This window comes from Salmo trutta, chromosome 14 (genome assembly GCF_901001165.1).
Source record: "Salmo trutta chromosome 14, fSalTru1.1, whole genome shotgun sequence".
Lineage (NCBI taxonomy): Eukaryota > Metazoa > Chordata > Actinopteri > Salmoniformes > Salmonidae > Salmo > Salmo trutta.
Window position 1 is genome coordinate 62966539 of NC_042970.1, and position 23057 is coordinate 62989595.

The following is a 23057-nucleotide window of genomic DNA, read 5'->3' on the forward strand; positions in this document are numbered from 1 at the left end:
GGAATTCAAATTAATAGAGGCCTAACCAGTATTAAACATAACCAGTTGATAGAGACCTAACCTGTATTGAACATATACATTTAGATTCATTCGGATTATGTTAAAACGGTTGTGAAAAATTAATATTTGTTTTCCAGTCAATAAAGAAAACCTTGTTTTTTCTCTCCATTTTGACCATCTACTTCTTACTGATGGTTTCAAAATTCCATTGACTGTGTTTAGAATTGTATTGATTCAAGAGTTGTAGCCAAAGTTCTAAAATGCCTAGTAGCTGATTTTAGTGAATACAATCAAGCGCTATAGCTACTGTCCTTATGCTGAAACAACATCTCTTGGATAGCAGGGTTGAGGGTGGTAGACAGGCAACACAATGTAGCATATTTTCTGCAGCTGAAGCCTCCAGGATGGCCGGATCAGGGGCGGCTCTGAGACTGCATGAGTTCAAGGAGTACCAGGAAAGACGGGACTCTGGCTCATTTAAAAGACAACCCGAAGCAACACTGAGGTGAGAGAAAGAGAGAAAGAAAGGTCTTACTGTTTTTCTACAAGACATTGTACAACTGGCAGCAATAAGCTGAATTGCTTTGAGATGTAGAAACAATATTTATATTCATTTTAATTTACATTCAATATTTGATGCAACTTCTAACAAGTAGGTTTTTTTTAAAAGCTGTTCACAAGGGTACCTGCATGGAAGTGTGTGAAGGAAGTAGTAACTAACTCTCACTATGATACTGTAGTTATGAGGAAGTTATGTCCACTTGAAAACACCTACTGTGTGCTGATGCTGCTTGCTACCGCACTGTATTTAGTTCAGAGGTTTCTTCCCTGTTGAGTCTTGAGCTGAATATCTGGAGTTGTGCACATGCTGACATTGACCTTAACTTGCTACCTTACATGCAATATGTAGGCCTATGCATCCGATTTGCATGTATGAATATGGTCTTTGACCTTAACTCTGCTCTTAGTAATTCTTACTTTTACTCTAACTTTGAAATAAACTCTTGTCATTGTAATTGCAGAGTACCACGTCAGGGGAAGGATGTGCGAGGTCTGTACCCTGGTCAGCTGGGTAGAATCCACGTTGTTCACTCTCAGGATCACAGGTAGAATCATGCAGTCAACAAATCACACTGCGGTATTTACGTAGTAGCTCTTTCAGTAGCTCTTTTAGGTTGCGGCCCAAAAGGCACCCTATTCCCTACATAGTGCACTACTTTTGACCAGGGCCCAATAAGAGAAAAGGGTGCCATTTGGGACAGGACTATTAACACAGACTGTTAGTGGGTAGTGGTACTCTATGGACATCTACAGCTAGCCTACTACCAGGTAGACTCTCCTCACAGATATGCATTTATCACTTTTCAGAATAACAAGTGTGTGGGCTCGGGGTTAGGTTTTTAAACAAAGACACCGTGTAAAGATTTCCGTTAAATATTTGATTGAAATCCAGACACTGTATCATTTGAGACTGAAGGGTTCTATTGTGTTCATTTGTGTGTTCATATGTTTTGATTTGTTCTCGACTGTGTAGCTACATAATAAACTGTACAAGTAATGTATCCTACTACATACAGTATATACTGTGGCAAGCAACTTGAATGTATAGGATCTACAGTGCCTTCAGAAAGTATTCATACCCTTTGACTTATTCCACATTTTGTTGTGTTACAGCCTGAATTCAAAATGGATTACAGATATATATTTTTCTCATCCATCTTCACACAATGACAAAGTGAAAACATGTTTTTTTTAGCAAAATTATTGAAAATTAAATACAGAAACATCTCATTTATATAAGTAGAATCACCTTTGATAGCAATTACAGCTGTGAGCCTTTCTGGGTATGTCTCTAAGAGTTTTACACACCTGGATTGTACAATACTTGGACATTATTATTTTTTAAATCCTTCAAGCTCTGTGAAGTTGGTTGTTGATCATTGCTAGACAGTCATTTTCAAGTCTTGCCATAGATTTTAAAGCCGATTTATGTCATAACTGTAACTAGGCCTCTCAGGAATATTCAATGTCGTCTTGGTAAGCAACTCCAGTGTATATTTGGCCTTGTGTTTTAGGTTATTGTCCTGCTGAAAGGTGAATGTGTCTCCCAGTGTCTGTTGGAAAGCAGACTGAACCAGGTTTTCCTCTAGGATTTTTCCTGTGCTTAAGTCTATTCCATTTATTTTTATCCTAAAATACTCCCAAGTCCTTGCTGATGACAAGCATACACATAACATGATGCAGCCACCACCATGCTTGATAATATGAAGAGTGGTTCTCAGTGATGTGTTGTGTTGGATTTGCCCCAAACATAACGCCTTGTATTCAGGACAAAAAGTGAATTTCTTTGCCAATGTTTTTTCAATTTTATATTGCCTTATTGCAAACAGGATGCATGTTTTGGAATATTTGTATTCTGTACAGGCTTCCTTCTTTTCACTCTGTCATTTAGGTTAGTACTGTGGAGTAACTGCAATGCTGTTGATCCATCCTCAGTTTTCTTCTATCACAGCCATTAAACTCTGTAACTGTTTTAAAAGTCACCATTGGCCTCATGGGGAAATCCCTGAGTGGTTTCCTTCCTCTCCGGCAACTGAGATGGGAAGGATGCCTGTATAGTTGTAGTGACTGGGTGTATTGATACACCATCTGAAGCGTAATTAATAACCTCACCATGCTCAAAGGGATATTTAATGTCAGCTTTTTTTCTTTTTTTTTTTACCAATCTACCAATAGGTGCCCTTCTTTGCGAGGCATTGGAAAATCTCCTTGGCCTTTGTTTAATCTGTGTTTGAAATTCATTGCTTGACTGAGGGGACCCCACAGATAATTGTATGTGTGGGGTACAGAGATGAGGTAGTCATTAAAAAATTATGTTAAACACTAGTATTGCACACAGAGTGAGTCCATGCAGCATATTATGTAACATCTTAATCACATTTTTACTCCTGAATTTATTTAGGCTTGCCATATCAAATGGGTTGAATACTTATTGACTCAAGACTTTCCAGTTTTTTATTAATTTGTAAAACTTTGGGAAAACAATTTCACTTTGGTATTGTGTGTAGGCCAGTGACACAAGCGGTGCGTTAGTAAATTCACTCTGGCTATCTATTCCGATTTCAGAGGACTCTTGTCTAAGTGTGCCAGAGTGCAGAATAACTGATACATTTACGAACGCTCAACACCCGTTGAATATGGCCTGTGTTAGTACACGTCGGCAAAAAAAGTGTAATTAAGTTGTTGCCAGCAGCAGTTACCGTCACCAATGCTCAGGATAAAATGAAAACAGCCTAACTAGCTTTGCTAGGGTGAGTGAAATGGTCAGAGTGAGGTGTTCTCTCATTTGTGTCTGGAAGTAGCTACAAAGGTAGCCAACGTTAGAAAGTTAGCTTGGGTGCCGTGGTGTGGTCGGAACGCTCGGACCAACCCTACTCCTCCGTTAGACCGTCCACTGTGCGCTCGGGAACCCTCCGAGAGCGAAACGCTCTGAATTTACTAACATACAATCTGACAACCCTCTGAATTTACGAGTGCACTCTAGATTGAATTTACAAACACACCCAAAATATCAATTTAATCCATTTTAAATTCAGGCTGTAACACATTTGTTTGTGTGAATACTTTCTGAAGGCACTGTATATGGTTATGTGTAAAGCAACTAGAGAGATGTCTTATTCAAAACACTGTTGAACTCTGTTACGCTATTCCATTCTGTAACAACTGTTTTTACCTCGCAGAGTGAGGTTCGCATCCTTGGATTACTCTCCGGGGCCTTACCGTGAACACTATGAAGACTACCCGAGGAGTTTTGACCTCCAGACATTCCACGCCCTGGACGTTCTACGCCAGAGCACCAGCGCCTCTCAATGTGCCCCAGAGACGGCTTACCAAGAGGAGTTTGGCCTGCAGTCCCACCTCTACCGTCTGTGCTGATTCACTCCTAGCTCTGGTCCAGAGTGTTACTTGCGGTTTGCTGATGATTGACAAAAGCTCAGAATCAGAAAGCCACATGTAACGCCCTGGACCAGAGCTACTTCACTACCATCTCTCTTTTCATCTATTGATCTGCTCCTTTAATACATCCGAAGAGTGTAACGCAGGGGTAGGCAACCCTGTTCCTGGATTTTGTTCCAACAAGGCACCACACCGGACCAACTGAGCTAATTGATCAGTTCAGTGATTGCCTAAATTCAACACAACTGGACTTCCAGTTCGGTTAAATCAAATATCCCTGGTACCCCTGGTATTGAGTGATTCCTCACGAAACCAGGGCAAAAAAAAACACGATTTGGGGAGTTTTCACGAAATGTTTGGAGGAAGGATTGTTGACATATTTGACATTTGTATCTAAAAGCATAACTGAGAAATAATGAACAGCCTGCCAGGCCTCCTTAATAAGACTCCATAATGCTTAATCTGTGAGTTACAAAACAAATATGTCATGACGCTTTACCGCTTGCTCTGTATTATGAGTAGTATTTGGATTTCAATAAAACATGTGTCACATTCATTTCTGACTATTGACAAATGTAAACATGAATATTGAAAACATTTTTACAAAAAATATTTTTTATATATATATTGTTGAACGTAATATACTCTACGGCCATAGCAAAGTTCCAGAGTGGGATCTCTGCTACTTTTGGAGTTATGATTCAATTTGTAGCATTACCAACAGACTGAATGTGAAAATGCTTTTCAAAATGGTCGCCCCCTGCTGGTGATTTGCAGGATGTGTAATGATACTAGTTAAAGTAGGGCTGTGATTGGTTACATTGCCTGCTACTCCAATTTCTCTGTATAAAATGAGCCATTATTTAAAACTAGCAGAGATGCCACTGAGGAACTTTGATATGCCCATAGAGTATATTATGTTCAAATTTGCAGAGCAAGTGATAAAGCTTCATATGTCACCAATGTTTGCTTTGTGCACATACAACCATAATGGAGTCTTAAAGGAGGCCTGGGTAAGGCCAACATGTCATAAAGATGCCAACTTTTATTCATTATATCGCAATTGGGCTTTTAGATACAAATGTCAAATATACACTGAGTGTACAAAATATTATTGTCACTTGTTAAATCCACTTCAATCAGTGTAGATGATTCGCAGGACACAATTTAAATAAGGATTTCTAAACCTCGAGACAATTGAGACATGGATTGTGTATGTGTGCCATTCAGAGGGTGAATGGGCAAGACAAATGATTTAAGTGCCTTTGAATGGGGTATGGTAGTTGGTGCCAGGCGCACCGGTTTGGGTCAAGAACTGCAACGCTGCTGGGGTTTTCACACTCAACTTTTTCCCATGTGTATCAAGAATGGTCCACCACCCAAGGGACATCCAGGCAACTTGATATAACTGTGGGAAGTTTTGGAGTCAACATGGGCCAGCATCCCTGTAGAACGCTTTCGACACCTTGTAGAGTCCATGCGAGTCCATGCCCCGACTAATTGAGGCTGTTCTGAGGGCAAAAGGGGGGAGGGTGCCCCCCTTAAATCTACTAACTTTAAACTCTAATAATTTACAAAGGCCTAAAACAGCATAAGAAGTATATGTTGTTATATGTGAAATAATGTGTTTAATATGTGTTATTTCAGCTCCGGATAACACTAAGTTTACCCTGTACTCTCACCCTGGGCCTATGCAGCAGTTGGAGACAGGGAGTGACGAGGAACATTTCACAACACCACGGCAATCAAACTGAACTCCATCCATTAAAAGTAACCAATGAAAATGTTGCATTGCATGCATTTTTGTTTGAATGACTGGTTGTAAAATCTTGCATTGCAATCATATATACGACTGTAGAAGCATTTCATCTCAAGTAATGCTAATATATGTGTTTATTATATATACAGTACCAGTCAAAAGTTTGGACACACCTCATTCAAGGGTTTTTCTTTATTTTGACTATTTTCTACATTGTTGAATAATGGTGAAGACATCACAACACATATGGAATCATGTAGTAACTAAAAAAGTGCCAAGAGTGTGCAAAGCTGTCATCAAGGCAAAGGGTGGCTACTTTGAAGAATCTAAAATCTAAAATATATTTTGATTTGTTTAACACTTTTTTGGTTACTACATGATTCCATATGTGTTATTTCAAACTTTTAACTGGTACTGTATATTTCTATGAAAGTCCATTGGCACAAAAAGTGTAATTAAATCCAAAAATCTCAGCAAACAGTCAAATCAAATCAAATCAATATATATAGCACATTTCAGACATGGAAGCAGCTTAATTTGCTTCACAGGAAAAAAAACATAAATGAAATAAATATAAATAAAACAGAAATATTTACTAAACAAACAAACATCAGAGGATAGAAAACTAAAGAATAACAATAAAAAACGAAATGACTAAAAAGCACCCTAAGGAAAAGCAGAGCCAAAAATATGTGTTTTAAGATCCTTTTTAAATATGTCCACAGTTTCGTTCCCCTCAGGTTCTCTGGCAGGCTATTCCAGATGCTGGGGGCATAGTAACTAAAGTCTGCCTCTCCATGCCTCTTGGTCCTAGGCTTTGGGATAGTTAAAAGGCCAGTATCAGAGGACCTGAAGGACCTACTGGGTACATAACTGGCATGTCTGGCATGTATTGGGGTGCACAATCGTGGATTGATTTCAAAACCAAAAGAATAATCTTAAAATGAATTATAAAAACTCACAGGCAGCCAGTGCAGAGACTTTTTAAACCAGGTGTAATGTGTGCTCTCTGTCTGGTCTTGGTCAGTACCTGCGCTGCAACATCCTATATGTTTTGCAGTTGACCAATGGCTTTCTTGGGTAGGTCAGACAGGAGAGCATTACAGTAGTCAAGCTTACTTGTGATAAAAGCATGGATGAGTTTCTCTGTATCAGCCCGAGAGAGAAATGGCCGCAGCTTGGCAATGTTCATCAGGTGGTAAAAAAGCTATTTTGGTCACATTCTTAATGTTTGATTCGAAATTGAGTTCAGAATCTAAAATGACACCTAGGGTTTTTACCTGGTGTTTTATCTTTATTGCCCGTGAATTAAAATGTGCAGCCAGAGTCTCTCTGTGTGCTTTGACTCCAACAATAAGCACCCCAGTCTTGTCATTATTTAGCTGGAGGAAGTTCTAGCCATCCAAGTATTTAAATCACAAATACAGTCTAATAATTTATCCGTGGAGCTAACATTCTCTAGTGACATAGAAATGTAAAAATGTTTAGAGTCTGCATAGCAGTGAAAACCAATGCTGTGCTTTCTGATAACGCTGCCAAGGGATAACTTATATAAACTGAACAGTAATGGACCCAAAATCGAACCTTGTGGAATAACATCTACAATAGAAGATATGTCAGTAGAAAGCCCCTTGGTAATGTCCAGGTCCTGAGTATGGCTGCGGTTATGGGTGGGCCCAGTAACATGTTGGATAAAGTCCAAAGAACTCAAAAGATTAATAAAACCAATGGCTTTGGAATCAGTCTCTTTGTCAACATGAAAATGAAAATCACCCAACATGATGATTTTATCATAGTTCTCAAGGACATTAGACAATAGTTCAGAGAAATCCGTAAAGAAAGTGGGGCAGTGCTTTGTTGGCCTACACAGGGTTATAGCCAGCACTGGTGGCTGACATTAAAACCTCTTAGATGTAAAGTCCCATGTTTAGGGGACCTGCATGGTTCCGGTACCGGTTCTGACCAACATTTTTGCTTATAGATCGATCTTTGGACGCCGTAGATTGAAATGGCTTGCCTCTCCGTGCTTCTTCTGAGCCTGTGTGACGTAGGATGGGAAATCAAATTAAACTTTATTTGTCACATGCGCCCGAATACACCAAATGTAGACCTTAACGTGAAATGCTTACTTACAAGCCCTTAATGAACAGTGCAGTTCAAGAAAGAGTTAAGAAAATATTTACCAAATAAACTAAAGTAAAACATAATAAAAAGTAACACAATAAAATAACAATAATGAGGCTATATACAGGGGGTACCCAATAATGAGGCTATATACAGGGGGTACCGGCACCGAGTCAATGTGCGGGAGTACAGGTTAGTCGAGCTAATTTGTACATGTAGGTAGGGGTGAAGTGGGGGGGGGTGTCATTGTAAATAATCCGGTGGCCATTTGATTAATTGTTCAGCAGTCTCATGGCTTGGAGCCTTTTGGTCCTAGACTTGGCGATCCGGTACCACTTGCTGTGCGGTAGCAGAGAAAACAGTCTATGACTTGGGTGACTGGGGTCTTTGACAATTTTTTGGGCTTTCTTCTGACACTGCCTAGTATATAGGTCCTGGATAGCAGGAAGCTTGGCCCCAGTGATGTACTGGGCCGTAATCACTACCCTCTGTAGCGTCATACGGTCAGATGCCGAGCAGTTGCCATACCAGGCGGTGATGCAACCGGTCAGGATGCTATCGATGGTGCAGCTGTAGAACTTTTTGAGGATCTGAGGACCCATGCCAAATCTTTTCAGTCTCCTGAGGGGGAAAATATGTTGTTGTGCCCTCTTCAGGACTGTCTTGGTGTGTTTGGACCATGATAGTTCGTTGGTGATGTGAACACCTGTAGTCCACGATCAGCTCCTTTGTCTTGCTCACATTGAGGGAGAGGTTGTTGTCCTGGCACCACACTGCCAGGTCTCTGACCTCCTCCCTATAGGCTGTCTCATCGTTGTCGGTGATCACTGTTGTGTTGTCAGCAAACTTAATGATGGTGTTGGAGTCGTGTTTGGCCACACAGTCATGGGTGAACAGGGAGTACTGGAGGGGACTAAGCACACACCCCTGAGGGGCCCCAGTGTTGAGGATCAGCATGGCAGACGTGTTGTTGCCTACCCTTACCACCTGGGGGCGGCCCGTCCGGATGTCCAGGATCCAGTTGCAGAGAGAGGTGTTTAGTCTCAGGGTCCTTAGCTTAGTGATGAGCTTTGTGGGCACTATGGTGTTGAACGCTGAGCTGTAGTCAATGAACAGCATTCTCACATAGGTGTTCCTTTTGTCCAGGTGGGAAAGAGCAGTGTGGAGTGCAATTGAGATTGCGTCATCTGTGGATCTGTTGTGGCGGTATGCGAATTAGACTGGGTCTAGTGTATCCGGGAGGATGCTGTTGATGTGAGCCATGACCAGCCTTCCAAAGCACTTCATGGCTACCGACATGAGTGCCAAGGGGTGGTAATCATTTAGGCAGGTTACTTTCGCTTCCTTGGGCACAGGGACTCTGGTGGTCTGCTTGAAACATGTAGGTATTACAGACTCGGTCAGAGAGAGGTTGAAAATGTCAGTGAAGACACTTGCCAGTTGGTCCACACATGCTTTGAGTACACATCCTGGTAATCCATCTGGCCCCGCGGCTTTATGAATGTTGACCTGTTTAAAGGTCTTGCTCTAATCGGCTACCGAGAGCATTATCACAGAGTCGTTCAGAACAGCTGTTGCTCTCATACATGCTTCAGTGTTGCTTGCCTCGAAGCGAGCATAAAAGGCATTTAGCTCGTCTGGTAGGCTCGCGTCACTGGCCAGCTCGCGTCTGGGTTTTACAGTTTTTAATGTCCCGTTGGTAGGATAATCTTGATCGTAGATCATCCATTTTATTTTCCAATGATTGCACGTTCGCCAATATAATGGATGGCAGTGGGGGTTACTCACTCACCTACAAATTCTCAGAAGGCAGCCCGACCTCCGCCCCCTTTTTCTCTGTCTTTTCTTCACGCAAATGACGGGGATTTGGGCCGTTCTCGAGAAAGCAGAATATCCTTCATATCGTACTCGTTAAAGAAAAAAATGTTCTTCCAGTTCGAGGTGAATAATCGCTGTTCTGATGTCCAGAAGTTCCTTTCAGTCATAAGAGAAGGTAGCAGCAACATTACGTACAAAATAAGTTAAAAAAATATGTTACAAACAACGCAAAAAAAACTAAATAGCACAGTTGGCTTGGAGCACGTAAAACGTCAGCCATCCCCTCCGGTGCCATTCTATTCGGAAACCACTTCTAATCTGAAACCACTTGAAGCTGGGATGTCCCTCCTACCATTTAATTCGCTCTTATGACTGTCCATCAACTCCTGGCTGAACCCTACTGTATATCACAGCCACTGACAAAGCACATGCCTGCCATACTTACATAATAGCACAGCAGGAGAGAGTGGTTTAATCACTGTAGGACATTCAGAGATTAATTTATAGCCATGAATCTAAAACACTTTCTGTTTGTCGTAGATGGACAAGATTAATATGAGATGAAAGGTTCATGAAGCCAAGCTAGAGCTCTGTGAGACGTTCACAGCGATGGGGGCAGGTGTTTTGATCAAGAGAGCTTCAGAAAATATGCACATTTTCTCTAACACTAAACATACAAATATGTATTTTACACTTTTAAGGAAGGTGGAATTGTATAGTTAATTATTTAAGAATTTGATTATACTATATTTAGAAAGCATTCAAGTCATTTCATGCGTTATTCAGTTTTGTTGAATAGGAAATACATCCTATCAAATCTTTCAGATTTTCATATTTTTATCATATTTGTACTGTGTATTTGAGCTTGTGTCCTCAAAGTGACTACACCTCAGCAATTTAATTATTTTTTACCAGAAAAGTGAGATTTTAACCGCTGTTGGAGTATGCAGCATTACTTGTTATTGTTTATGGCCCTCTCATGATAAATAATTCATTTGCGGGATTATGTAGATTACATTTTTTAAACAGTATAGCATGATACTCAAAAGACTCAAAGTCGCCAAAGAAATGTCCTTACAGCTGAGAACATTAGTAAAATAAGAGGCTGTCTCCCCACCCTTTTTCCCTTTTCTGATACAGTATGAAAAGCTGTCGTCCGGGTGGAGGCTTCAATAAGGGCAGCACAACAATCTGAAGACAGACATGTTTCAGTGAGAAACATGCAATGAACTTTGCACTCAGTAATGAGGTCATTGACGAAAATGGTTTTCTAGTGATTGCTCTAACATTTAAAAGCGCCATATTCAATGTTTGGGCCACTCTGCCCCTGGGGCATCAGTCTCGAGGTAACCAATGGAATAACAAATAAATGAATAATGTTACAACCACATTTTCTGAAAGTCTCCAATCTATCAGAATGGTAGGAGATGACAGTTTTTATAAACTCAGTAGAAGGCAGATTTAGAGGAAGATAATTTAGTTTACTCACAAAAACCATAGAGTCATTTCTATGGGAGTTGATATGGTTTCCAAGTCCTCTGTTGCTTATTCTGCCTCTTTGCTTGGATCACTACCAGACCCTGTCTGTCAGTCTCTAAAACCGTTTACAATGTTGCCGGAAATACTCCTGGAACCCCTGCGGTTAGGGTGAATCCCATCTCTTTAAAAAGTGCAAATCAAAGTTGTCACAAAAAGGAAACATTCCTGTCGTTGCAAAGTTTCTTCAGGTACTCGTTTAGGGCAACAATCATTATTAGGAGGGATGATTCTGGTGTGAAACAAGAGATCTAAACTATAAGGAAGTAGAATGTCATGGCCCTTGGGCCACTGAATGTTTGGCACTTAAAAAATAATTAAAAAAGGAGTAAGAACAAAGACTTAAACTTACTAAAATGACACAGAACCTGTTCAACAAGCAAACATGACATACAGTTGAAGTCGGAAGTGTACATACACTTAGGTTAGAGTCGTTAAAACTCGTTTTTCAACCACTCCACAAATGTCTTGTTTTAACAAACTATAGTTTTGGCTAGTTGGTCAGGACATCTAATTTGTGCATGACGCAAGTAATTTTTCCAACAATTGTTTACAGACAGATTATTTCACTTATATTTTATTTAATTCACTGTATCCCAATTCCAGTGGGTCAGAAGTTTACATACACTAAGTTGACTGTGCCTTTAAACAGCTTGGAAAATTCCAGAAAATGATGTCATGGCTTTAGAAGCTTCTGATAGGCTAATTGACATCATTTGAGTCAATTGGAGGTGTACCTGTGGATGTATTTCAAGGCCTAACTTCAAACTCAGTGCCTTTTTGCTTGACATCATTGGAAAATCAAAAGAAATCAGCCAAGACCTCAGAAAAACAATTGTAGACCTCCACAAGTCTGGTTCAATTTCCAAATGCCTGTATGACGTTCATCTGTACAAACAATTGTACGCAAGTATAAACACCATGGGACCACACAGCCATCATACCGCTCACGAAGGAGACGTGTTCTGTCTCCTAGTGATGAACGTACTTTGGTGCAAAAAGTGCAAATCAATCCCAGAACAACAGCAAATGACCTTGTGAAGATCCTGGAGGAAACAGGTAGAAAAGTATCTATATCCACAGTAAAACAAGTCCTATATCGACATAACCTGAAAGGCCGCTCAGAAAGGAAGAAGCCACTGCTCCAAAACCGCCATAAAAAAGCCAGACTACAGTTTGCAACTGCACATGGGGACAAAGACCGTAGGAGGAAAGGGACAAAATTCACCCAACTTATTGTGGGAAGCTTGTGGAAGGCTACCTGAAACTTTTGACCCAAGTTAAACAATGTAAATGCAATGCTACCAAATACTAATTGAGTGTATGTAAACTTCTGACCCACTGGGAATGTGATGAAAGAAATAAAAGCTGAAATAAATCATTCTCTCCACTATTATTCTGACATTTCACATTCTTAAAATAAAGTGGTGATCCTAACTGACCTAAGACAGGGAATTTTTACTAGGATTAAATGTCAGGAATTGTGAAAGACTGAGTTTAAATGTAGTTGGCTAAGGTGTATGTAAACTTCCGACTTCAACTGTATGTGCTTTTACCAAGCGACAGTACCCACATTTTCTGAACAGCTCGGGACAATACGCAAACCCAGTGAACCTGATAGGAAGACATGGGCCTGGATTGTCTGAGAAATAGGCAGTGTACACATAGATTGTACAACACATTTGAGACAGTACAACACATTTGTGATACAACGGAGAGTTTGTCTGCACACAAATGTTTACACAACCGTTGTCTCAAGTGAGTTATACATCATTTGTACAACCTGAGTGTGTAGGGGGACATAGTGTTTGGTTATTGAGTACAGAACCACATTTCTGAACACTTTGTTCAGAAAACACAAAGAAAGACAAAGAAAACATGATGGCATCTTAAGTTCTTGCTTGATTGGTTATGGTTTCCATTCAAGGTATTGTGAGTTAAATGGTAGGCAGGATGGGGCTCATATTACACATTGTTATAGCTTCAGTCTTGAGTTCTCATTTCGACACCCACAGTAATTGACATAATCAGGTGATCACAGTGACTAAAAAAGAAATGCCAGCTAACCGGTCAACCGAATCAAATCAAATCAAATGTATTTATATAGCCCTTCTTACATCAGCTGATATCTCAAAGTGCTGTACAGAAACCCAGCCTAAAACCCCAAACAGCAAGCAATGCAAGTGTAGAAGCACGGTGGCTAGGAAAAACTCCCTAGAAAGGCCAAAACCTAGGAAGAAACCTAGAGAGGTACCAGGCTATGAGGGGTGGCCAGTCCTCTTCTGGCTGTGCCGGGTGGAGATTATAACAGCACATGGCCAAGATGTTCAAATGTTCATAAATGACCAGCATGGTCAAATAATAATAATCATAGTAGTACCATGTATGCATAATATGGTACACCTTGCAAACATGTGTTTTCATTGTGTTCATTGTGTTCAGTTGGGTAATACACAGTAATATCATGGGATCATGTGTTTGTGGAATGTTTGATTTTGGGATAAAGTGAAGTCCACAGGTCACAGTTGGTCTTGGATGGACCAAAGTGTTAGTAACCTAAACCACAAACACAGATGATAGTGATGATAAAACGAGGAGTCAATTATGACTGCCACTGAGGTCCTTTAGATAAGAATCCTGTCAGGTGTAGCCCATTACGGCTTGGCTGTAACAAAAACCTGCACCGACACCAGCCCTGGCAGGTGACCAGATTGCCCAATCCTGGTTTAAAGTGATGGTTAGATTTTGTGTCATCTTCATATCATTGTTCTCATGCTACATTATGCTAACGCAGACTTGCCCTTTAACACCTAAGCTTCACTCCCACCTTTGCAATTAAGATCTACAGTGTCTGTGTACATACTGTACTTTCCATTTATTTTGCTGACGTGATGGGTTACCACCCAATGGCCTGAGAACAAAATGTGAAGAATTGGCACACCTGGCTACCCGTCCGGCTACCCATCCTTCCCGTATAAAAACCATGATGTGTTGTCTGTCAGACACAGGAGTAGGCACAGCTTGATCAGCTGTGCTATTTTACACTGAACACTGTTCATCGCTTACCTGATCTGAACGACTGGTAAGGACATTTCTATTTAACGGATTGATTGTTTTGACCTGTGTTGAATTATTGTATGTTGAATGTTCAGTGAAAAGTAAATGTTATGGTCGTAGAGGTACTTCTGAGAAATGTGATGTACTTTGAGAAAATGAGTGTTTTGATAATTGAGGTCTCACAACATCCCCAATTTGCTAGCTCAGAAATATACAAATGTAAATATATAAATAAATATACATTTTAGAATTGTATATATTTTTTATATTTAAATACAAGAATAAATAAAAAAGTTGATGTTTATTCGTCCCTCGCGGTGATAGCTTTGAAATATTTTGGTTATGGGGAATACGCTATACGTACACTTGACAATACATTTTAAGACATACATGAGAGTGTTGGTTGAAAAATCTTTAAATTACCTGCTCAGGTTTCATCTTTTTTGCCTACAACAATAATGTAAAGCCTCGCATGAACTTGAATTGAAGAGTTTCATTCCAAAATGATATTCTTTAGGTACCTTCAGGTGTGTAAAATATTACTGTTTTCAGATTTTTTATTAATTGATTTTAGATGTGTATTAAAATGGGTTTTGATGCAAAATGCTATATGTTGTTTAGCTGGAATGGAATGTCCGTATCCTGTATATTTGACTGTGATATGTGGTTGTCTCACCTAGTTATTTTAAGATGAACGCACTAACTGTAAGTCTATCTGGATAAGGACATCTGCTAAATGACTAAAATGTCAAATGTAAATATTTTACATACAGATCTCATATTACTGTATTGATTAATTTGGTTTATATATTGACGTCACAAATGTATAATTTGTACAGTTCTTTATTAAACATGTAGTTATTTATCGCATTTGACTGTGTAAAACCCAGCAGTGCTACTTATTCCTCTGAGAGTGAGAAGGATATATAGTGTTTTGCAACAAACATGATTATTTGTCTCTCTGAAATTAAACCATCAAGTGATAGATTTCAAACAAATACACGTCTGTCATTTTTAAATGTATTTATTTCACCTTTATTTATCCAGGTAGGCTAGTTGAGAACAAGTTCTCATTTACAACTGCGACCTGGCCAAGATAAAGCAAAGCAGTTCGACACATACAACAACACAGAGTTACACATGAAATAAACAAACATAGTCAATAATACAGTAGAAAAAGTCTATATACAGTGTGTGCAAATGAGGTAGGATAAGGGAGGTAAGGCAATAAATAGGCCATGGTGTTGAAGTAATTACAATATACCAATTAAACACTGGAGTGATAAATGTGCAGAAGATGAATGTGCAAGTAGAGATACTGGGGTACAAAGGAGCGAGATAAATAAATAAATACAGTATGGGGATGAGGTAGTTGGATGGGCTATTTACAGATGGGCTATGTACAGGTGCAGTGATCTGTGAGCTGCTCTAACAGCTGGTGCTTAAAGATAGTGAGGGAGATATGAGGCTTCAGTGATTTTTGCTGTTCGTTCCAGTCATTGGCAGCAGAGAACTGGAAGGAAAGGCGGCCAAAGGAGAAATTGGCTTTGGGGGTGACCAGTGAGATATACCTGCTGGAGCGCGTGCTACGGGTGGGTGCTGCTATGGTGACCAGTGAGCTGAGATAAGGCGGGGCTTTACCTAGCAAAGATTTGTAGATGACCTGGAGCCAGTGGGTTTGGCGACGAGTATGAAGCGGGGGCCAGCCAATGAGAGCGTACAGGTCGCAGTGGTGGGTAGTATATGGGGCTTTGGTGACAAAACGGATGGCCCTGTGATAGACTGCATCCAATTTGTTGAGTAGAGTGTTGGAGGCTATTTTGTAAATGACATCGCCGAAGTCGAGGATCGGTAGGATGGTCAGTTTTACGAGGGTATGTTTGACAGCATGAGTGAAGGATGCTTTGTTGCGAAATAGGAAGTCGATTCTAGATTTAATTTTGGATTGGAGATGCTTAATGTGAGTCTGGAAGGAGAGTTTACACTCTAACCAGACACCTAGCTATTTGGAGTTGTCCACATATTCTAAGTCAGAACCGTCCAGAGTAGTGATGCTGGACAGGCGGGCAGGTGCGGGCAGCGATCGGTTGAAGAGCATGCATTTAGTTTTACTTGCATTTAAGAGAAGTTGGAGGCCACGGAAGGAGAGTTGTATGGCATTGAAGCTCGTCTGGAGGTTAGTTAACACAGTGCCCAAAGAAGGACCAGAAGTATACAGAATGGTATCGTCTGCGTAGTGGTGTATCAGAGAATCACCAGCAGCAAGAGCAACATCATTGATGTATACAGAGAAGAGAGTTGGCCCAAGAATTGAACCCTGAGGCACCCCCATAGAGACTGCCAGAGGTCCGGACAACAGGCCCTCCGATTTGACACGTTAAACTCTATCAGAGAAGAAGTTGGTGAACCAGGCGAGGCAGTCATTTGGGAAACCAAGGCTGTTGAGTCTGCCGATAAGAATGTGGTGATTGACAGAGTCGAAAGCCTTGGCCAGTGTAACAGTATAGCTTCCGTCCCTCTCCTCGCCCCTACCTGGGCTCGAACCAGGGACCATCTGCACACATCGACAACAAACACCCTCAAAGCATTGTTACCCATCGCTCCACAAGAGCCGCGGGCGGCCCTTGCAAAGCAAGAGGAACAACTAGGTCTCAGAGCGAGTGACGTCACCGATTGAAACGCTATTAGCGCGCACCCCGCTAACTAGCTAGCCATTTCATATCGGTTACACTAGGTCGATGAATACGGCTGAAATATAATGTCTCTTACTGATGGCGGTTATGATATCGTTTAGGACCTTGAGCGTGGCTGAGGTGCACCCATGACCAGCTCTGAAACCAGATTGCATAGCGGAGAAGGTACGGTGGGATTCGAAATGGTCGGTGATCTGTTTGTTAATTTGGCTTTCTAAGACCTTAGAAAGGCAGGGTAGGATAGATATAGGTCTGTAGCAGTTTGGGTCTAGAGTGTCTCCCCCTTTGAAGAGGGGGATGATTGTGGCAGCTTTCCAATCTTTAGGAATCTCAGACGATACGAAAGAGGTTGAACAGGTTAGTAATAGGGGTTGCAACAATTTCGGCAGATAATTTTAGAAGCACCATGCCATGATTAGATGATGAAAAAACCCATCCATCTCTTTCATAAGTTCTTTAAACAATAAAAGCTAATTTACCAACATTTCAGAAAATGGATATACTGTAAGCAATCATTTCTGATGAAAAAACACAAATGTGAAGAATTGCTGTATACAGTGCATTCGGAAAGTATTCAGACCCCTTGACTTTGTCCACATTTTGTTACATTACAGCCTTACTTTAATGACAAAGCAAAACAGGTTTATATAAATTGTTGCAAATTAATATTTTTTTAAACTGGAATATCACATTTACATAAGTATTCAGACCATTTTACTCAGTACTTTGTTGAAGCACCTTTGGCAGCAATTACAGCCTTGAGTCTTCTTGGGTATGATGCTACAAGCTTGGCACACCTGTATTTGGGGAGTTTTTCCCATTCTTCTCTGCAGATCCTCCCAAGCTCTATCAGACTGGATGGGGAGCGTCACTGAACAGCTATTTACAGGTCTCTCCAGAGATGTTCGATCGAGTTCAAGTCTGGGCTCTGGCTCGGCCACTCAAGGACATTCAGAGACTTGTCCTGGAGCCACCTTGTTTTGGCTGTGTGCTTAGGGTCCTTGTCCTGTTGGAAGGTGAACCTTCACCCCAGTCTGAGGTCCTAAGCACTCTGGAGCAGGTTTTCATTAAGGATCTCTCTGTACTTTGCTCTGTTCATCTTTCCCTCGATCCTGACTGGTCCACCAGTCCCTGCCGCTGAAAAACATCCCCACAGCATGATGCTTCCACCACGAGCTTCACCGTAGGGATGGTATTGGCCAGGTGATGAGCAGTGCCTGGTCTCCTCCAGACGTGACGCTTGGCATTCAGGCCAAAAAGTTCAATCTTGGTTTCATCACACCAGATAATCTTGTTTCTCATGGTCTGAGAGTCCTTTAGGTGCTTTTTGGCAAACTTCAAGCGGGCTGTCGTGTGCCTTTTACTGAGGAGTGGCTTCCGCCTGGCCACTCTCAATGAAGGCCTGATTGATGGTGTGCTGCAGAGATGGTTGTCCTTCTCTAAGGTTCTCCCATCTCCACAGAGGAACTCTGGGGCTCTGTATGAGTGACCAACAGGTTATTGGTCACATCCCTGACCAAGGCCCTTTTACTCCGATTGCTCAGTTTGGCCAGGCGGCCAGCTCTAGGAAGAGTCTTGGTGGTTCCAAACTTTTTTTGATTTAAGAATGATGGAGGCCACTGTGTTCTTGGGGACCTTCAATGCTGCAGACATTTTTTGGTACCCTTCCCCAGATCTGTGGCTCGACACAATCCTGTCTCGGAGCTCTTTCGGACAATTCCTTCAACCTCATGGTTGGGTTTTTGCTCTGACATGACTTTCAACTGTGAGACCTTATATAGACAGGTGTGTGCCTTTCCAAATCATGTCCAGTCAATTGAATTTACCACAGGTGGACTCCAATCAAGTGTTCTCTATTTGTCTGTTGCCAGTTCGCCTTGTTTGTCAAGCCAACCAGTGTTTTTGTGTCAGCTCCTGCTTTCCCCAGTCTCTCTTTTCTCATCCTCCTGGGTTTTGACCCTTGCCTGTCCTGACCCTGTACCCACCCACCTGACCACTCTGCCTGCCCCTGACCCTGAGACTGCCTGCCGTCCTGTACCTTTGCCCCACCTCTGGATTATAGACCTCTGCCTGAGGTGACCCTGAGCTTGCCTGCCGTCCTGTTCCTTTTCCGCTGTTGCTGTAATAAACATTGTTACTTCGACACGGTCTGCATCTGGGTCTTACCTTGATTCCTGATAGTATAGCGTTTTGGAATTAAACTCTTCAATTGTGCCCTTTGTGTAGAATAGCCTTACAGCTTCTCTTTGTAGGATAATCATGTATTTTGTTATCCTATATATTTCCATACATTCTAAACAGATCATCCAGAGACAACATGAAGCTGGAGCTGCTGGTGGTGTTGGCTGTTGCAACCCTGGTTCCCAGCCTGTCTGAGGGGCTGCTGCTCTCCAAATGTGAGCTGAAGAACAAACTGGCAGAGGCTGCTGACCAATTCAATATGAATGAGAAAAATGCAGCAAAGGGTGTCGAACTGGACGACGTCTTGGCCAAAAGTGGGTTGTGAATTCTATGTAGGCCTATTGTATTTCTGTGAGTTTCGAGAGATTACTTGAAGGTGGTGTGAGATAGCAAAAAACACCAATGTCACTGAACAACGCCTCAAATTTAGTTAAAGGGGAAGTTCAATATTTTACAACTTAATGTTAAAGGGGTCGTCAACCTAGTAGTATATGGACCTGGAGATTTTTTCTTTAAAGAGCCACAACAAACTTCAGTGAATTTCAGCTAAAATCAATTGGAATGATAGGGGCAATTTACAAAATTCAATAACCAAATCAAGTGAAATAAACTCAATATTTGATTAAAGTTCATTAAAGGTGATTTAGCCATTAAAAAAAACATTGCACGGTTGCCCCTAGCTAGTGGTGCCTAAGGTTAGCTGAAGTTTGTAGTGGCTGTTTAAAGAGAAAAAACAACATGGATTTCAGTTTATTTTATAGACTACTTTCAGGGTGAGGAACCATCTAACATCAAGTTGTAAAATACTGAACTTCCCCTTTAATGATGGCACCCTGAGGATCATGTCGGGCTTTTGATCATGTCAAACCCTTACTTTGGTGTTCAACAACACACCTCCAGGTACTGTTGTTTTAAAACCTCCAAATATATAATCTCTCTCTATTCCCTTCCTGCTCTCACTTGGTCCAGTTATCTGCAGTTTGGACCTAAAGTCTGGCTTAAACACTAGCCTTGTGACCAACCTTGTCCTGCGCAAACCTATCCTGCATAAACCCAAAAGGCGCCCCATCAGCAGGAGACCTGTGAGAATGTTTGGGCGCAAACGTCCAGGTAGAGATGTTGAGTCAAAGGAAGATGGAGTCAATTCTGAGGGAGAAGAGGACAAGCCTAGACCTAATGGGAAGCCTGGGGGAATGAGCCCAAGATGTACAGGAAAGCCCGGTGGAATGCAACCAAAACCTACTGGGCAAACAGAGGGAGGGAGCCCAAGATCAGGGAGGCCTGAGGGGAAGAGACTGAGACCAAGACCAGGGAGTCCCGCGAGAGGAAGGAACAAGCGTGAGGCCGAGGAGTCCACTGGTGATGAGGAAGAACATGACAAAGTTGAGGCGCAAGAAAGCAAAGCGGCTGAGGAGGAAGAGTTTGGCGGCTATGAGGACGAGGGTGATGAAGACAAGGTTGACGAGGATGAGCTGGACGAGGAGGACCTGGAAGAGTTAGAGGCGGAGCTGGACGAGCAAGAAGGAGAGGAACTGAATGAGAGAAAGGGGAACAGGAGGAAGAGACACATCCCAAAGCAGTTCAGAGGTCGCGGACACAGCCGCATGCCACCGCCATGTAAGCCGATGCGCAAGCCATTCAAGCCAATCAAGACCCTGTCCTTCAGCTTTTTTGGTCTCTTCCAGCTGAGCAATCGCCTCGCCTGCGTCTCCTCCAACACCACTCGCTCTCTCAATCTCTGTAAGACAGAGTGCAGCTGTGAGTACAAACATCTTTCCGTCCTCAACCTGTTTAGCAGAATGTCAACAAATGACTGCATGTATGTATGTACAGTACATGTATGTATGAAAAAATGGATGAAATAATAAATGTCAGGCTTTTGATCATGTCAAACCCTTACTTTGGTGTTCAACAACACACCTCCAGGTACTGTTGTTTTAAAACCTCCAAATATATCATCTCTCTCAATTCCCTTCCTGCTCTCACTGTGACTTGGTTGGTCCAGTTATCTGCAGTTTGGACCTAAAGTCTGGCTTAAACACCAGCCTTGGGACCAACCTTGTCCTGCGCGAATGAATGAATGAACTAACAAACGGATGGATTGTTCTTTTGTCATGAACAAAGACAAGAGAATAGAACTAGTGGGTTTCGTAAATCAACCTCACTTCTCTGTAATCACACTCACTCTGTTTAGTCCTACATTAGCGAACCATTTTATGGTGCAGGGCTAAAATACCTGCAACGTGCACACAAAGGCCTTAGGTAATTGACGGGAACTGTACTGACTGTATGACTGTTTCTGCCCTTCCAGCCTTCGTTGACGATGACATCCGTGATGACATTGCCTGCTTTGTGAAGTCTCATGCCTGGATGTAAGTTAACAACTGCCAATACTAGTGAATAGTGATGACAATGACATTGATACCACACTGATCTTGATCCATAAAACATGAATTAGAGTGAAGCAGCCCCCTGACAGCACAAAAGAGGTGTGGTTTGGGCCTTAATTACTGCAATCTTATTCAATAGAAATTTGACATTCAAAATGCAATAACATAAATGGTTACTTTTAAGCCGTTGTACAACTTTAAAGCAAGAATATACAATAAGAAAATAATAATCACCATTTTCATTTGTGTATTCCAGGAAGGCTCTGAGGTTCCCATGGAAATGCGCCAAGCTGCAAGCCTCTGAGTACTTTGAGTGTGACCAACCACTTAACAGTACTATGAGTACTTTGCAAACAACAACAGGGCATTTTCCTTCTTTCTCTGAACTCTTATCTTCTGCTATAACAGCCACTTAGCAAATATGCTACTTTCCATCACCTCTAGATGGCATGCTAGGAAGGATTTGAGCCCGTTATACCTTGGACCAACAAGTGCCTCCGAGAGACATTAGGCAACAGTATCCCATTCTCCCTCTCTCCTCCAACTGTCCAACTACTACCAGTAAGGAAGTTAAATTGAACAGATGCCATTTTGTTGAAAATGTCTCCTTTGTTGCTTGGTAACATTTCCTTCTCTGAAAAACAAAAATACATAAAATGATCATAAAGACTTTTGGTTTCCAGTGTATTATTTCCTATATGCCAATATCTGAATGTCTGTACATTGCTTGTGTGTATTAAATAAATACAATTTTATTAAATTAAGCATTCCATTTTAATCTCAAAGAAATGAAACCCAACGTGTATTATTAAGTTGTCATTATTTGGAGCGATGATCATGGTATGAAATGAGATATGTAGAATAGAAGCTACCAACTGGGTACAGACATCAATTCAACGACGTGGTGGAATAAGTACCCAATTGTCATACTAGACTAAAAGTAAAGATACCTTAATAGAAAATGACTCAAGTCAATGTGAAAGTCACCCAATAAAATACTACTTGTGTAAAAGTCTAAAAGTATTTGGTTTTAAATATACTTAAGTATCCAAAGTAAATGTAATTGCTAAAATATACTTAACTATCAAAAGTAAAAGTATAAATCATTCCAAATTCCTTATATTAAGCACACCAGAGGGCACCATTTTCATTTTTTTAAATATCTTTTTAACAGATAGCCAGCGGCACACTCCAACATTTAGACATCATTTACAAATGAAGCATGTGTGTTTAGTGAGTCTGGCAGATCAGAGGCAGTAGAGATGACCAGGGATGTTCTCTTGATAAGTGTGTGAACTTGACAATTTTCCTGTCCTGCTAAGCATTCAAAATGTACTTTTGGGTTTAAGGGAAAATGTATGGACTAAAGAGCGCATTAGTTTCTTTAGTGAAGTAAAAGTAGTCAAAAATATAATAATAGTACAGTAAAGTACAGATACCCTAAAAAATGACTTAAGAAGTACTTTAAATCACTGATTCAACGTCTATCCCACGTTGGTTCAATGTAATGTCGTTGAAATTATGTGGAAACAACGTTGATTC

The 23057-nt window shown here is 41.1% G+C and overlaps 1 protein-coding gene and 2 long non-coding RNA genes across 3 annotated transcripts; 2 read left to right on the plus strand and 1 right to left on the minus strand.

The window, feature by feature from the left end:
• Positions 1–51: 51 nt before the first annotated feature.
• On the minus strand, positions 52–3958 carry LOC115207124 (uncharacterized). The gene is made up of 2 exons (XR_003880923.1): positions 3781–3958; positions 52–500 (listed from the first exon to the last, which is right to left on the minus strand). It is a non-coding gene; the product is annotated as an uncharacterized LOC115207124 (long non-coding RNA).
• LOC115207123 (uncharacterized) lies at positions 3249–4511 on the plus strand. The gene is made up of 2 exons (XR_003880922.1): positions 3249–3311; positions 3741–4511. It is a non-coding gene; the product is annotated as an uncharacterized LOC115207123 (long non-coding RNA).
• Positions 4512–14089: 9578 nt separating this feature from the next.
• LOC115207125 (uncharacterized) lies at positions 14090–22186 on the plus strand. Its single transcript, XM_029774114.1, has 5 exons — positions 14090–14276; positions 19246–19439; positions 20095–20883; positions 21437–21497; positions 21772–22186. Exons 2-5 carry the CDS (start codon positions 19262–19264, stop codon positions 21929–21931), a joined length of 1188 nt encoding a protein of 395 aa, XP_029629974.1. The 5' UTR covers positions 14090–14276; positions 19246–19261; the 3' UTR covers positions 21932–22186.
• Positions 22187–23057: the final 871 nt, after the last annotated feature.